The sequence below is a fragment of the Drosophila montana genome, unplaced genomic scaffold (genome assembly GCF_035044405.1).
Source record: "Drosophila montana isolate Dmon_TW-CO22-7 unplaced genomic scaffold, ASM3504440v1 contig_3200_1, whole genome shotgun sequence".
In the NCBI taxonomy this organism is placed as follows: Eukaryota; Metazoa; Arthropoda; class Insecta; order Diptera; family Drosophilidae; genus Drosophila; species Drosophila montana.
In genome coordinates this window covers 8,463,346-8,480,243 of record NW_026998080.1, presented here as the reverse complement: position 1 = coordinate 8,480,243, position 16,898 = coordinate 8,463,346, and the positions used below count along the sequence as shown (strand labels likewise).

General features: G+C 40.9%; 1 protein-coding gene across 2 annotated transcripts; it reads right to left on the bottom strand.

Moving 5' to 3' along the window:
• Positions 1 to 12,348: 12,348 nt before the first annotated feature.
• Positions 12,349 to 15,056, bottom strand: LOC135431616 (homeodomain-interacting protein kinase 2-like). Of its 2 annotated transcripts, XM_064686835.1 has the most exons (5): positions 14,994 to 15,056; positions 14,885 to 14,942; positions 14,276 to 14,817; positions 13,628 to 14,222; positions 12,349 to 13,570 (listed from the first exon to the last, which is right to left on the bottom strand). In XM_064686835.1, exons 1-5 carry the CDS (start codon positions 15,039 to 15,041, stop codon positions 12,591 to 12,593), a joined length of 2,223 nt encoding a protein of 740 aa, XP_064542905.1. In that variant the 5' UTR covers positions 15,042 to 15,056; the 3' UTR covers positions 12,349 to 12,590. The 2 variants fall into 2 exon arrangements, with proteins under 2 accessions (XP_064542905.1, XP_064542904.1); XM_064686834.1 differs by having other exon boundaries at positions 14,885 to 15,049.
• Between the last annotated feature and the right edge of the window lie 1,842 nt (positions 15,057 to 16,898).

The following is a 16,898-nucleotide window of genomic DNA, read 5'->3' as shown; positions in this document are numbered from 1 at the left end:
AATGGCGTGTTTAAAGCTAATTGCCATTGCCAACTGCCAAATGTTAGGGGCCCCAAGCAGCCACAAAAGCCTCGGCTACTTGTTTATTAACTTTGCAATTTATTTTATGAACTTTTTTTGTGTCGCCTCCGGAGTAACCGCAACAAACGCTGCCCACAATGCAAAAGCCAAACCCTAAATAATGCAGCGCACATTGTGCGTTATTTTTGTTGCTTCAGTTTTCTTTTTATGCCCTGGACCCATTCAAAATGCCTAAAAAGGGTATCATGGTTTTGTGCAAATGTATGTAACAGGGAGAAGAAAGCATATCCGATAACATAAAGTATATACTTTCTTGTCTTTCTGTCCGTCCATCCCTCCGTCTGTCTGTCCGTCCGACTGACTGTCTGTCAGTCCGTCTGTATGTATGAACATGTCGATCTCAGAACCTATAAGAGCTAGAGACGTAGGTCCTAGTGGCAGCACATTAAGAGTTTGTTTCCGATAATCGATAACTTGCCCAGCAATCGATAAAAATCGCTATCGATAAACTGTTTTTTGAACAAATCTCGTAGGATTTAAGAGCTAAGGTCGCCAAATTTGGCATTTAGTTTTTACAATTATTTATACAGATCAAGTAGCTTTAATTTTACAGCCTACACCAACCCCCCCCCCCCCCTCTACCACCGCCTTACACCTAGAACAAGCTGCTTTTGGTGTTGGTAAAAGAAGTTTTAGGGTATCTCCTAGTCAGGCACGCCCGACTAGAGCACTCCTACTTGTTGTTTTTTTTTTTTATACTCTGCAACTGGGGACAGAAAAAAGGTCTCGGTTTGGTGTAGCTATGGACCACATATGTGTTTACTGAATATCTGTGGCTTTCATTTACTTAAAGAGACGCTTTCTGTTAAATTTTTATTTCGAATTGAAGTCAAGTTATAAAGGAAAATGATGAAACATTAATAAATTCGTTCCCTAGCCAATACCTTTGTTAATTATAATTGTGTTTTATTTGCAACAATTGCTTTTGTTGTATTGCGCATTTGCACAAACTATATTTAAACATGAATTCAATATTCAATTTAATTAACACAGAATTCAGCTGAAAATAATACAAAAGCAACAAAAAAGCCGCATAATTAAAAAATATGCAACAATTCATGAAAAACAAATAATTAACACAATTAAAATAAAATATAAAGGAAAAAGTACACAAATTAAATATTGTATAAAATGCAATGCGCCATAAAAAAACCCTTAAAATTTAAAATTCCACGCACAACAAAAAATAAAATCATATGAAAATTTATGAAAGCCATGCACATATTTTTTTGTTTTTTTTTTTTATGTATTTATTTCACTTTGGCTAACATAAAACTCTAAAAGCTTTAAGGTTTTTTCCGAACAGGACATGCTCAAGTCGAGCTATGTGAACTGTGAAATTGTTATTTTGTTTAACTGTATATTACATATATATATGTTTATCCACGGGGAGTATCTCGTTTGGCTGGCCTTTGTTGTCACAGCGACTGTGAAAATGTTATTGTTTTGGGTCCAAATGAGTCTGGAGGCGAGCGAAATGGGAACTGACAGCAATACCAACGCTCGCTGCCGCTGCCGCTGCCGCTGCCACTGCCGCTGCTCACCTGTCACTTAATCAACAGGATAACAACAACAACAAAAGCAACAACAATGGCCACAACAATGGAAAGAAAGCTGCCCCCAGAGCGCGCCACATTTGCTTTTGGGGCCAAGGTTTTGGCATTTTGGGCTGCTGCCTTTTCGGGCCTGGGCTCAAAACGCTTTGGCACTAAAAAATTAGTTTTCCTTTATTGAGCCGCCAGTGATTGCCAAAGTGTACGTGCGCCTAGTGATTGGGCCCAAGTTGCATGGACATGTTGCCCAGCATCTTTTGCTGCGCGTGCCCAGCTACGGGCTAGTGGGTCACATTGCGTATACGCAACGTAAGTCTAATCAAATTTGATGCAAACACTTGTTGGCTTTGCAAATAATACGAGCTGGGATGGGCGGGCGGACATTGATGGGCATCTATGGAGCCGCAAGAGATTAGCGACAGATTGATGTTTTGTGGCATGATGTGAAAAATGGCAGCTGTGCTTAAATGCTTAACAAGGCAATTTGCGTGCGGCATTATGGGCATTGTTTGGGCCTGACTACCCGCTCCGTACCGGCGGTACGCATCGCGGCCAGCTTGGCCAAAAGGTGGGCGCGGCTGTCGTTATTAGCATGCCATCAGGCATGACGACGGCCCAGCAATTTATGCAAAACGTGCTCAAGTGCCGCACATCGCGTGAGTGGCGCCAACTAACGCCAACTACCAAGACACCACCCCCCCCCCCCCCCACCCTTCCACAACTCCCACCACACTCTGAAGGTAGGAGCAGCCGCTAACGGCTCATTATCAGCAGCATGGAAGCAATGTCTAAATTATATGTGTGTATATACGTGTTTTTTTTTGTTGTTGGGCTGGCCAAAATGCATTCATTTCGGGGGTAGCTTTAAAGGCTCCGAATTCAGGTCAGCTGGCTGAAAGACACTTAAGGCCAAGAGCCCAAATAAATGTTAAGGTCAACATGGCAACCAAAATGTATATATATATAAAAAGTAAAATAAAAACAACGTCTCAAATATTCACTTTTGTAATTGGATGCTGTCATCTGTGACTGTCGACTGCGCCGCATACCTTAAGCTTTACAATTTAAAGCACGGCAGACCCACTCCAGGAAACACGCCGGCGGCACTCAGCGCAACAAAATATAAAATGAAAATCGATACCGAAGCATTAATACGCTTACGAGAAGTATAGCGCAGCACGCAATTGTTAAGCTTGTTGAAGACATTTTGTTAAATGATAACAAAGTCATTTCATCAACGATTCTTACGATAGCGATATATGATAGTAGTATGAGAAGTAGAAGTAGCAGTAGTAGTAGAAGAAGTAGAAGTAGTAGAAGTGGTAGAAGGAGTAAAAGAAGTAGAAGTAAAAATTGTAGAAGTTATAGTAAGTAGTAATTAGTAGTAGTAATAGTAGTAGTAGTAGTAGTAGTAGTAGAAGTAGTAATAGTAGTAGTAGTAGTAGTAGTAGAAGTAGAAGTAGTAGATGTAAAAGAAAAAGTTGTAATAGTAGTAGTAGTAGTTGTAGTAGAAGTAGTAGTAATAGTACTAGTAGTACTAGAAGTAGTAGTAGTAGAAGTAGTAGTATGAGTAGTAGAGGTAGTAGTAGAAATAGTAGTATTAGTACTAGAAGAAGAAGAAGAAGTAAAAGTTGAAGTAGTAGTAGTAGTAGTGGTAGTAGAAGTAGTAGTATGAGTAGTAGAGGTGGTAGTAGAAATAGTAGTAGGAGTAGTAGTTGATTTAAAAGAAAAAGTTTTACTAGTAGTGGTAGAAGTAGTACTAGAAGAAGAAGAAGTAAAAGTTGAAGTAGTAGTAGAAGTGGAAATAGAAGTAGAAATAGATGTGGAAGTAGTAGCAGTAGTAGTAGTAGAAGTAGGAGTAGAAGTAGATGTGCAAGTAGTCGCAGTAGTAGTAGTAGAAGTAGTAGTTGTAGAAGAAGAAGTAATTAGTAATAAGTATGAGTAGTAGCAGTAGAAGTAGTAGTAGGAGTAGTAATAGATAGTACTAGTTCGATGTAGATAAGAAGTAGCTCATATGTCCTTACATGATAGGACTCGTAAATGATATAAGATATCTTGAAAATTAAGGAAGTTTTTTATATAAGAACTTAATTCCTTCCGATCGAGCTTATGACAGCCTATATAGGGATCCGATCCGGTTGATTCCAGCATATATAAAGCCTGCTGCAAAGTTTCAAGAAGAAACTAGTTGGGAGAGAAACAAACAGACGGACCTGCCTACAAGAACTTAACTCTTAATACTGATCAAAAATCAAAAAAGCTCCTTTTACAAACACGTTACAAAATTTATGGTAAAATTAGTGAAATCCTCAGCAAGGGTATCAGCAAAACAAAAAAAAACGTACATAAAAAGCAAAATACTCGAATTGTGTGTGTGCATGTTGTGTTGCTGCCACCGCACCCAATTGTTGTTGCCGTTGCGAGTTGTTTTTCTGTTGTTGTTGTTGTTGTGTTTGTTGTTGCCATAAAGTCTGTGTGGGTCTCCTGGTTTTTTATTTTTGCTCCTGGTATGCTCCGGCTCCTCACCATTGAAGCGCATTGTATTCTGTTTGTTTTATAGTTATTGCTTTTGTTTCGCCTTCTCCAGGGTTCTTTAGCGTCCCCCGCTCCCACCCCCCTCACGCCCACGCCCACGTCCATGGCCATGCCCATGCCCACGCCCACATTCACGCCCGCATTTTATGCACATTTAATCTTATGACAGGCAAAATGTTGTAAAATTGTTTATGGCACTTTGTGACATGGTCAGTTTTTACATTTTTCAGCATACTAAAAAATTTTTATTCGCACATATGCGAACAACTACAAGATTAACGTATCAAATTCTCAGGTGATCAGGTGAACCTTTTAGGCTAAGCGTGTAACAGATTCTATTTGTATGTCAAAGAGATGGAAAATGGATGGCAGAGATTTGCAGATGAGCTGAGAGCTGAGCGAGTTACTTGCATAGATAGCTTAGGAAATTGATTTAAACAATGATTTCCAGCAAATGTTGTCCTGCATGTCTATTCCCTGATATCAATAAAAGTCTGGAGCTAAGACAGAGTTTGTGAATTCATTTGCTCTGGTATCAAAACAGACTTTGGCTAAATGGGTTGTAGCTAAGTGTAAGAACAAATTTTGCTGACATATTCGCGCACAACAAAAAACATAAGTTCGCATAGATAAGTTCCTTTCAAATAGAAAACTAAATATGATTTCCTTAATTATAGCCTTAGAGTCTTAAAAGAAAACGTTATTACGATGTTTAGAATTTTTAAATAAATGTAAATATGATAAATATAAATAAAAGACATATCAAAATTTGCAAAAATAAATAAAGAGTTATTCTGATTTAGATAAGTTAATGTAATCCAAAATGAAATATCTAATCGATAACCTTAGAATCTTAATAAATGAAAAAAACAGCTAATACGATGTTAAGAAGTTTGAAATAAATGTCAATTTAGTAGATATAAATAGCCAGGATCCTGGCTGACCCCATCAGAGAAAAGCGCCTCCCCCTGCGACCTACCTACGAATCATCTAAATACCTCAGAGTTTTTCACTTCTTCCCCTTCATTGTGAATATCCCTCAATGTTAATAACATGTAAGCTTCAATCTTGTAACTACACTCTCTTCTCCCTGTCATTCGCTTGGTGAAGATCAGAAGCTACTGATGCTGAATAAAACAAATTGAAATAAAAAAAAGAAGCAAAATGCTCTAAATTCTCCAGCCATAATTACATTTAACTTGACTTAGTAAAGAAAGGGACTTTATTTAATTTAATATGAAAACGAATTACTTTTATTCCTTAATCTTACTCCTAAATCTTCTACTAAATATCTTTTTAACAGAGTCAAATATTTTATGCCGTTTTCTTGTTGTTTTATGTTTTAATAGTAATATTTTATTAATATTTATACATATTGGAAAAATGCGAAATAGTCAAAACCAGGTCGGGGCATATTTATTTTTAGTGCTGAAATGCCTCCAACAGCAGAAGTCAAAGTTATAAAAAAAGTATTTTCTATTGTAATACAAATTTGCATATGGCAAAACTCTTAAAAGCAAATTGAAACTTTATATTTAGAGCACGTATGAATAAATTATATTGCACTTTGGAGTTTGCCTAATTGCAATTACTTGGCCGTAACTTACCTGCGGGCAAATGTTTCTAGTTTCTAGTTTGTTGAGTTGCTGGCAACCTGTTGGCTGCAGCTGCTGCTGCTGCTCTTTGTTGTTGTTGTTGTTGCTGTTGTAATTGTTGTTGTTGTCGTCATCTGTTATTGGCAGACAATACAAATTTCCACTCAAACAGTTGGCACGCTATTTGGTTTTTGTGTCAGTGCCGTGTCCAGCTTAATTTCATTTATATTTTAATCGAAATATATTTTGGCCAAGCTGTCTGCCGCAGTTTTTCACATAGCTACTCGTAAATATGTATGGATGTTTTCGTATAAATTTTGACAAAATTATTATTAGTTATTTGTTGTTTGCTTTGTGCTTTTTGGTCTGCAGACACATTTCAATTTTCTTCTGCTGCCCGAAATTCGAAATTCGGCGAACAAGTCAAGAGCCGCAATTTTTATTACGTTAATTTATGATTTGAAATTTGTTGCCAGTTAGCGCTAGATTTATAAACATCTGTTTGTCTCTCTATATATGTACGTTTAGTTAGGTACTAAGCTGCATCGAAAAATATAGCATAATATAGTTGCTGTTGTTGTTCTTGTTGTAGTAGTAGTAGTCGTAATGTATTCCCTTGAAGGTTTCCTGTCATTTCTTGAATCGTTTCAATTTGGTCTGCAGTTGAGCTTGAGCTAGAGAGTTAAAGTTGCGTAGAGCTAAAGTTGAGAGTTGAGAGTTGGGGGCTGAGTTGAGTCAAATTCGTTGCGCCTGTCAGTTGATATGGCCAAAAAATAATACGTTGCGTTGGAACTTGTTAATCATTATGGCCAGTTTTGAAACCGAGCGCGCGCGTGCTTACACGACACCAAAAACGGAGTTCAAATAGCTTGCATTGCATTAATTATTCAGCTAGTACGAATATATATATATATATATATATATATATATGAATGTGTGTATATGTGTATGGTGGGGTCACGGAAGCCGCGTCAAAACTTCACAGAGTTGCGAGTCGGCCGAAACGTAACGAAACGTCAAAAACGTAACGCGCGCGATAATAAAATTCTAAAGCATACTTTTTAGCTATGCTGCACATTGCACTCACACTGACACACACTAACACACAGACGCGCGCACGAACACGCACGCACACACACGCACACTCACACGCACACACACAGTTAGGTACTTGTTGTTTCAGCGGCAATGAGCTGCCTTCAGGCATTTAGCTCTGGTCCTCTGGTCTTTGGTTTATGCCGTGGCGCCCTTGCGGCCAACATCACGTCCAGCTAGCGACTGAGACAACGCTGCGTATACGCAACGCCGTCGCCGTCGACTGTCGCCGTTCCGTCTATTTTCGGAGTAATCGCAAAGCGTCTGCGCAGAGAGAGGCGAGCGCAATACAGAGGCACAGTCGCAAAAGAGCGCCAGCCAAACAGAATCAAGCAAGTGGTTTGCATTTGGGCCATTGGCCCTAGACAAAACATGCCTAAACACACACACACACACATAAATTGTGAGCCTGTTCAAAATAAATTGTTAGACGAATCTAAACATATTGAGCAGGACCTACACACACACACACGCTCCAGTAATCAAAGTTAGCCATCAGCTAATAAGTCAATTTGCGGCCAAATGAGCAGCAGGTGTGCGTGTGTGTGTGTGTGTGTGACAGCATAGGTTAATGTGTAAGCGTTTAATTACCTAGCAACTGGCCGGGCACAACAAAACCCACAACTAATACAATCAATTGGCCGCCCCGGGGATGACATCTAATGTTATGCCGAGCCATGACGGGCCAGGCCAGGCCAGGCCCTGTCCTGCCATGCCCTGCAGTTACATATAATTAAATCTAAATGAAAAGCAACTTGACAACAACAATGCAACATGCTTGGAAAATTGCTTAGCAGGAAAATCGATGCAGTTCGAAGGAGCGACAGCAACAACATCCGTTACGTCCCATTGTCAGGGGGAAAGGGGGAGGGACGCGCGGTTTGCGGCACGATTATCTTGCTTGGGTAAGTGTGAAAAACTTTTTAATTAAAATTCACACGCAATATGTTGCGCATACGCAACGTTGTAACCGAAGATGCCCCCCCCCCCCCCCCCACCCCCTGCTTCCTGCTGCTGCTGTCAGCGCGTCCCCGCTCATTAGCGTTCAAATTGTGCGCGTATCATGTAATTTAGATTAGTTGCAAATTGAAAATGTAAAGCGATTGCGGTTTTTTTGGCTTCATACTCTTTCACCTGCCCGTCTCTTCCAGCTTCCGCCCCCGCGCGACCTGGCCAAAGTTTGTCACCTAGTAGAAGCTGACCAAACAATTTGCAAACTCAACTCAAGCGTTAAAGTTTTGCAGCTCCGGCCACGTTGTTGCGTTGCGTCTGGCCAACGCTTAACCTCTCTCCTCTCTCTGGCTTGGCAAGTTGCTTGCAAAAGTTGTTAAATACCCAGCGATTAAATTATTACAACAAAATGTTGAGCACATTGTTTAGCCACGCTTATAAATATTAATGCTGGCCAAGCAAATGAATTCATTTGACACGCTGCTCTGCTCTAAAGGCAGTAAAAACATTCATCAGGTAAATTAAGTTGCTGCGCTCAGCGCGAACAGCTACCAAAAATTAGGCCAAAAAAAGGTACTCAGCGACTTTATTATGCGCCCCCCTTTTTTTTTTATGTCCTTCTCCCTGAGGACACTCGGGCTGTTGTCACACCATGGCGCGTGATGTTCGTCATGATAAACAAACATTCTTGAAATAATTGTTTCGGAAAAGTCGGCTTTAATGCTGACGTAAAAATTGGAATTAAATATTAACCATCTAATAAATAGCTTCGTTATAAGAACTAAGCAGATAGCTGGCATTAAAAAGTGTTGTAAAATACCAAATTAATTGATTTCGGTATTACATAAATTTCTGTAATCCTACCAATCCTGTAATTTCGACCTTTCCTACCCAAAGAGCTATATGTTATTGTAGGCTGATGCTTATACGATTTTGCTTTTATGTAAGACTCGTAACTGCAAAGCTTGGTCAAGATATCTTAAGAAACAACTAAGCTTTTCATAAAAGAACTTTGTTTCCGAGCAATCCTTTCTATGGCAGCTATATGATATGGCCAGATCCTGACATATGTATTCAGCTGCAATAGTAAGATGTAAGCAGGACTAAGCAGAGTTTCATAAAGGTAACTTAGCTGGATTTATTATTTTAGAAAATGGCACAAGCTTTGAAAACCTTATCCAGCAATTCGAACACCTTGATAGTTAAACTTAAAGCACACAAAGAAAACACAAGGAATAGGTTGCAGGCTTTGCCGAAGCCCGCCAGCTGCGAGCTGAATATTTGGTATGCTTTTGACGAAGCCCCCTGCGATGCAGTAGACGCACGCATAAAACAATTGTACGCATTGCGTACTTGTTGCTCATAAACAAAAATAGAGAAACTTCGCACTGTTGGAAATTGCGAAACAATTCGAAATAGACGAAATTGACAGTGAAGCCTGGTCTATCCATCACGGCCTGGCTGATTGCTAATGCAGGACGCATCGCAACCCATGAGCATCTATAAGGACTAAACTCTGATAGTCAATAATTGAAGAGTTGAGATTTCAGTGTGGTCGTAACTTTCAGCAAAAGCATAAAAGTTACAATTGCTGCAGAGGCTTACACAGTTTCTTATACTCGTTCACAGTGAGAAAAAGAGTATATCCGATTGGTGCAAAGGTCATCTTTTGAAAGTGAACTGGGAGGATTGGAAATGGGAATAGCTAAACGATATTATTATTATATATATGTACATGGGGCGTGGCACATCGCCTACATGTATATCTCTTGCGATTTTTGGAATGAAGACTGCTCACGAACTACTCAAAGGATCCATTCGCTTTGCCCAAGAGTATCCCTTCATAAAATAACCTACTTTTAGTTTTTATTTAACTGTGAACGAGTATCAGGCAGCCTGTTACGCTCGACTGCTCTTGCAGCGCAATTGCTGCCAAGGTAAACAAGTCAGACAAGGCTGCATTCGAGTATGCTCGACTACAACATCCCCTGTACCCATCAGTCAATACATTATTTTGGTTTATAGCATTTTCTGACTGTGTTATCCAAAAGCGAACATAGTCTATATATCTTCTTAAAGTTTTCGAGTTGTGCTTTAAGAACCAAGTCTTAAAATCGATTTTTATCGATAGATTGGAAATGAGACGACATATCGACAAAAATGATAAACTCGTTTTGCATATAATATAAAAGAATATATGTTTCAAACTTCTATCTATCAGATAGACGGAGAGACAGTCAGACAGACAGACGGAGTGACAGACAGATAGGAGGACACACGGACGAACTGACAGACATATGGATAGAGAGACAGACGGACGGATAGCAGGGCAGACGAATAGACAGACGGACAAAACTAATTCAGAAGTATTATTTACATAATTTATGGTGTCGGTCATGCCTCTGCACGTCCATTACATAAGCTTGCACATACCAACATACCCTCTTTTTTATCTACTTTCAATGAATACAGGGTATTTTAAAAACCACGACACACACCCTCGCCACATGTTCTTGTGTTTTTATGGTTGACTTTGAGTTGATGCTGCTTTAAAAGAATAACAAAATTAACATTCGCCCCGATGGCAAAAGTTGCAGCCTGGCTATGTGTACGTGTGTGTGTGTGTGAGCCAACTTTGCTGGCACAACTTTTGGCCACATAAATTGTCTTTTAATTGCTGGCATGTAAGTCAAAGTAATGAGCGGCAGAAGGGGTGAAGGTTATGTGCGGGTTAACTAACAACTAAGGCACGTACTATTGGCAGAGAGAGTGAGAGAGAGGGGGGAGGGAAGGGGGCGGCCATTAAGGGCCGAGTGAACTAAATGAATTGCAAAAGCGATAATTGGCCAAAACTGCAGTGTTGGCCACTTCAAAGAGCCGGGCCGCTGCGTGGACCTGCCAAGCGCTTGGCCAAGTATTACACGCGATTTGCCAAATGTTTAATTAAACTACCAATTAGAGGGTTGCCGGGCCAACGCCTGGAGAAGCGCCTAGAAATATGCCACGTGCGCGTTATTAAGCGCTTTCCGATGGGTTTATTAAAAACCGTCAAGAGCGTCAAATTAAAGCGCCATTAGTGTGGCCCAAATGTTCAGTTGTCAGTTCGTCAATCGTTCAATCCATCAATCAATCAATCAATCAATCAAGCAATTTTGCGGCATTCGTTATTAATGGAATTAAGGCAATTTGTAATTTGGGATTTATTTTTGGCCAACATTTTGTACACTCTATCGATTTGTTGTGCCTAGTTACCTGCACTCAAACTCCAATTAGGCGGCCTAATAAAGGTAAATCCAAGACAAATGACGTGTTAAGCCCGATTTATATATTGATTTTTGTTTGGATACAAATAGACAATCGCAGCAGCAGCAAGTCAAGAGGCGGCTAATGTGAATGACAATTTCAATTTGGCAATTTGCATGCTAATGTCATGCGGAAAACTTGCCTCCATTTAGCTGTCAACACTAACAGAACGACACACACACACACATGTAAAAGTATGCCTGTGTGTGTGTGTGTGTGTGTGTGTTGTTTGTTATTTGACAAATGTGTTGCCTTTTAGCTGGTTGTTTGAGCTGGGTACGTGAGCGGCAGCATTCAATTCACTTTAACCAAATTCTGTATAAATATCTGAATACAATCGATATAAAGCAATTTTATTAATTAATTTAATGGAGAGATAGCCAAGAGCTGCACGAAGGGCTCAATAAACAACGCAACTTTCTATTGAAATTTTAAATAGGAATTTCAGCTAATTAATATGTCAGCTGAATAGCATATCAAAGGGCATATAGCTTAGATGGATATGCCAACAGATCGATAAGTGGCAGCTGTCAATGCTTTATGTACTATATAAAATATAAAAGCCTGACAATTATTAAAAGCGAAAGACACTTGATATATATATACTATTCTAGAAGCTAAATGTCAAGTTTGGCGACTCTAGCTCATATTATTTTTTATCGATTACTTGGCAACGGGGCAAGTTATCGAATATCGGCAACAAACTCGATCTGCGCGGTCACTAGGAGGACCTACAGGTAAAATTTCAAGTCTCTAGCTCTTATAGGTTCGGAGATCCTTGCGTTCATACATACGGACGGGCGGACGGAAAGACAGACGGACGGACATGGCTAAATCGACTCGGCTATTGATGCTGATCAAGAATATATATGCCTTATGGCTTTTGCCTGTTACATACATTCGCACAAATACATTATACCCCTTTTTACCTATTTTCAATGGGTTCAGGGTATAATTATTGTGTGGAAAACTAGAATCAGAAGTTGTAGAAACTCTAAAAAGGAGAGTCTCTTTTAAAAAATATATATACTAAAAATTGAAAATGTTGCCAAAAGTAAATCAGATATTTTTGCTCTCTTAAAAAATAGAAATGTAAAATTGTGCCCATAAGAAAACAAAGAGAGATCTTAAAGTCAAATTGAAACGTTTTTAACCAACTTTTTCCTGTCCACAAAACTATATAAAATGTATTTCTCACGCGCTCATCTCTTCACCTCTGCCACACACACACACACACACACACACACATACACGAGCTGTCGCCGTTTGCGTGTGCCGTGTTTGCGTTTAGTTTTAGAGCCGGCGGCGGTGAGCTTTCGATTAGCCAGAGATAAGGCAACATTACCCGCTCCAGCGTACCCTTTATTATATGTTCATTAAATAATGACACGCAGCAGCGAGAAGCTAACAAAAGCTACTCCCCGGGCCATTGTCAATGCTATAATTCCATTTGGGTTTCGCGGGAATTCCCTTTCATTTAGATCAGCCAGGGATGCTGCAGACACTTGCTGGCGGTGACTCGTTTCTTCGGCTCGTATTCGAGCATGGGCGTCAGAAAGGAGGCGAAGACCATCGCATTCAGCCGGCACCAATTGTGCTCCATCAGCACTTCCACCAGGCTCTTGGGCTCCATGTCGATGCTGTTGAGCAGCTTGCCGTACGGATTGAAATAGCGCAATGCATCGCGGCCCCGGAAGACAATCTGATGTGGTATGGGCCCCAGCAGCTCGATGATGCGAGCCAAATGATGCTCTTCGGGCGAAATAGTATTGTCATAATTGGGCGCAAACAGAAACCGGCCAACGGCCAGCTCAAAGACCATGCAAGCAACGCTCCAGATATCGGAGGGCGTCCCACAATCCGAGCCCAATATCGATTCCAGGCAGCGATAGGCGCGCGTTTGGATCTCGCCCGCAATGCATCCGTTCATGCCCGAGGAATTCGCAAAGTCGGCAATCTTTATGTGCAGCTTGGAGCACACTTTCCGCTTGTCCGGACAGTTCTCGCAATTGCTTAGCATGCAGGCGGTGACCAGGACGTTCTCCGGCTTAATGTCCGCGTGCACGACCCCGACACTATGCAGATACTCCAGGCCGGAGAGAACACGGCGTGTAATGCACTTGAGCACCTCCAGCGGTATGACAGATCCAACATAATGCTCAGCATATTTGGCCAGATTTGTGTCCATGGCCTCGAGGATCAGGCAGGGCTGTGCGGTACGCGATCTGGTCAGCTGAAAGCCATCCAAAGCGCGTACAATATTGTCGAGGCGCGGATCCTTCGGTTGATATGCATGCAGGGATTTAATCGTATTTATCTCGCCGTAAATCAACTGGACACTCATCCTGGTTGTGTCCGCCATTTTCATGACCACATTGCACTTGCTCCTCAAATCCCAGCAGAGCCAAACGGAGGCCAGATGGCTGATCGTTATGATGCTCAGAATATAATAACGTTCTGCACAGGTGGGCACATATATAGATATATACAGATATATATATCCGTAAAACTTACCGTGCAGCAAGTCGCCGATTCGCACGGTGGCACTCTTCTTGCCGTGCTTGGTCATATACCAGCTGGGCAGATCGCTGACCATGGGCGAACGATACGATTCATTGGGCAACTTCTCGCGTGTGCTCTGGACGATGGCCCAACGTGGAGTCTCACTTGGGGGAATTGGACAAATGCGCGCACCAGTATCCTGCACATTTTCACTGGGAGTAACGCCTGCATTTTCGGTCTCCTCCAGGCTCACCTCGTAACGTGGCGTTTCCTGCGGACCGCGCATCTCGCTGAACGGAACTGGCAACATTTTGCCACCATAATGACTTGGCGAGCATTCGCTTTCACTTTCCGAAATGTCCCAATTTGGCGTCTCGCTCACATTTGGCTTGGGCGCAACGCCGCGTGGCATGGGCAGAATCTTGAGCCCACCTTGCGTAACATCCCAGCTCTCGCTGCTCGGAATTCTGGCCAATCCAGCTTGACCTTCCGCAGACATCGCAGCTGGGATTGCGTTAACCTTGGCCTTGACCAAGCTCTGGCGCACTGGCAAAATATTGATGCCGCCGCCTGTGACATCCCAGCTTTCACTTTTCTGCATCTTAGACTTAAGGAACTTTTGTTATTGTTTGTAAGCTTTGACCTGCGACTTGCGTTTACCTTGGCTTTGGACGCAGCAGCAGCAGCAGCAGCACGCGGAGGGGGCAGGATATTGAAGCCCCCCTGAGTCACGTCCCAACTTTCGGGCTTCTGCATCTTGCAGACATCACTTCGATCCGCTGGGTTAAGGATTCCCCATTCACTTTTTGGCTTTTCGTTCACAGTCGGCTTGGGCCAACTATTGCATGGGTTGTTTACAATTTGGGCGGCGCCAGCTAAGTATGTCCTGCTTTCGACTGTCTTGGGAATTGGCTTTCGAAAATTATCCAGCTCACCCTTTGTCGACAGATCAGTTTGACAATTGCTCAATTTCCCCTTGGGCTCGGGATTTACTAGACTTTTGGCGTCTTCCAACTCGACCTTGGCCAAATTGGGATTTTTAACTTTGTGCTTCTTGCTGGGTTTAACTGACTTTGGATTTGCATATGTGTTATTATATGGGCCGATATTTTTAGGTTTTATGAGACAAGCGCGCTTTTTTCTTATATCCCAGCCCAGCCAGGCTTCTTTATGGCCAACCGGGGCTTCCACAAAATAACGACCTACATATGTATGGCCGTGGCAAAACTCGAAATACGTGCGATTTATTTAATATACTACTTTGTTTACCTTTAATTAGGGAGCCCAGATTGTGTTTACCCCTTTTCCAGGACACATAAACGACATGCTGAAAATCGGAATTATTTAACTTTGGTTTTTTATATTTTTCAGCACGTTCTTTCAAGCTTTTGCTGCTGGCAGAATTTTTTCGGTTTATGCCTTTCATGCTTGAACCTTGACGACAAACTGAATATTTTCGAATTGGCAGTTAGCTATTACGGGACAGTGTTGGCAAACGCTCCGAAGGCTCAGTAGGCGGCAAGTTTGATTAAGGTGTTTTTTTTTTTTTTTTTTTTTGTAGAAAACTGGCGAACAATAAACTTCGACATTGTACCACAATTAGTTTCAAGCAGGCGAGGCAAAAGCCAAACTAATTGCCACACATGGCACAACGTGACTTTGACTCGGTTCCCATTTGCCACTTCTCTCCAAAGTTAAATTGTGATGAATCTCTCACATTGCTGACACTAAATCCTTGGATTGTTGCCCGTCCTGGCCTGCCTGCCTGCCTGAGTTGTTGCTTCAGCTGTCGCACGTGCCGCCCCCCCCCCCCCTCCACCAAAACACAAGTGTGTATAAACGACGCTTAAGGTAGCTTTTCATTATACACTGCAGCTTGAGGGTATTCCCATTTATGTAAGGCACTGTGCAACAAACTGTTAGAGGTTGTGAGAACATGTAGGATCTGGATTTTGCAGCTTCTGAAGCTTATTTGGTTAACTTGACTCTGAAGAATGGCTTAGAAATTCTCATCTAAAACCAAAATTCTTATATCTATTCATGTTTATATACTTAATTGTTAAAGAATTGTTCAGAAACTATCAACTAAAACGAATATCCTTATATTTAATACTGTTTTTTAGTTTAATTATTATTAATAGAAACACCTTTTTAAAGAATTCATAGATATATTTAAACATAAAATATGGTCTCCATTTTTAAAATTCTTAGGTTTTATTTATAACAATAAAACCCTTTATAATAATTCATAAATATACTTAAATATCAAATATGGGGTCTCCATTATTAAATTCTAACATTTATGCATATTTATTTATCTCATTTTTCTTTAATATTTTTATATAGAATTTTCGCAAAACCCTTTTAAAATTGTTTCATAGATATAAATAAATTTCTTGCATTATAAATTGTTAAATATATAAATTCCAATTAATAAATTGTTTGTATTATAGAAAATGGCTTAAAGAAGTTCGAATATTTCGAATATTGCACACCAAAAGCCAAAGCCAAATTTGGGCTTTAATCAACGCAATCCATATACTGCCTAGCCCTGCTATAAACACAATTTAATGAAAGGATATGGATTCTTCGGCAAGCGGATCATATTTGTTTGTTAGTTGTTTGCCTAGTGCTCTGCAATTGTACAGCTGCAGCTGCAGCTGTCTAATGTGGATGCCGAGCGCCGAAAACAGCAAGTAAATCCTTGGAAAGTGCGCGGCATTAGATGTTGGCGTAAATAATAATGTGCTGAAAATCTCATTTAATGAACTGAAAATAGAAATATCTAAGTACGCACTCGGCAAGTGTGTGTGCGTGTGTGTGTGTGTGTGGCATGTGGTATGTGGCAGGTTCAAGGTTAAAGTGAGCGCACACAGTCCTTACACGAGTTGAGTCCTGGAACCGTATACGAATGCCAAGTATAAAGTTTCAAAAGCACGCCAAAAAAAAAAGAAACGAGTAAGTTGCAGTCGGGCGTAAGCGACTTCATAATACTCTCTGTTAAAGAATTGCCCGATTAGCCATGTTATTTTAACCTTTTGTCTGAGCCAATCTAACAGCTAGACAGACAAACCAATATACTCCTTTTACTTGGTGAGCGGGTATCAAAACAAAAGCAGTAAACACGCGAACGCCCGTTAAAAAGGAAAACTGAAAATGGCGCCCAAAGAAAAAGAGAGAGGGGCTCAGAGAGAGAGAGAGGGGGGGGGGGGAGGGAGGAGACACGCAAGCTCTGTGGGTCAACAACAGCAAACCTGACCAAAAGGAATGCTCTAATCCCAAC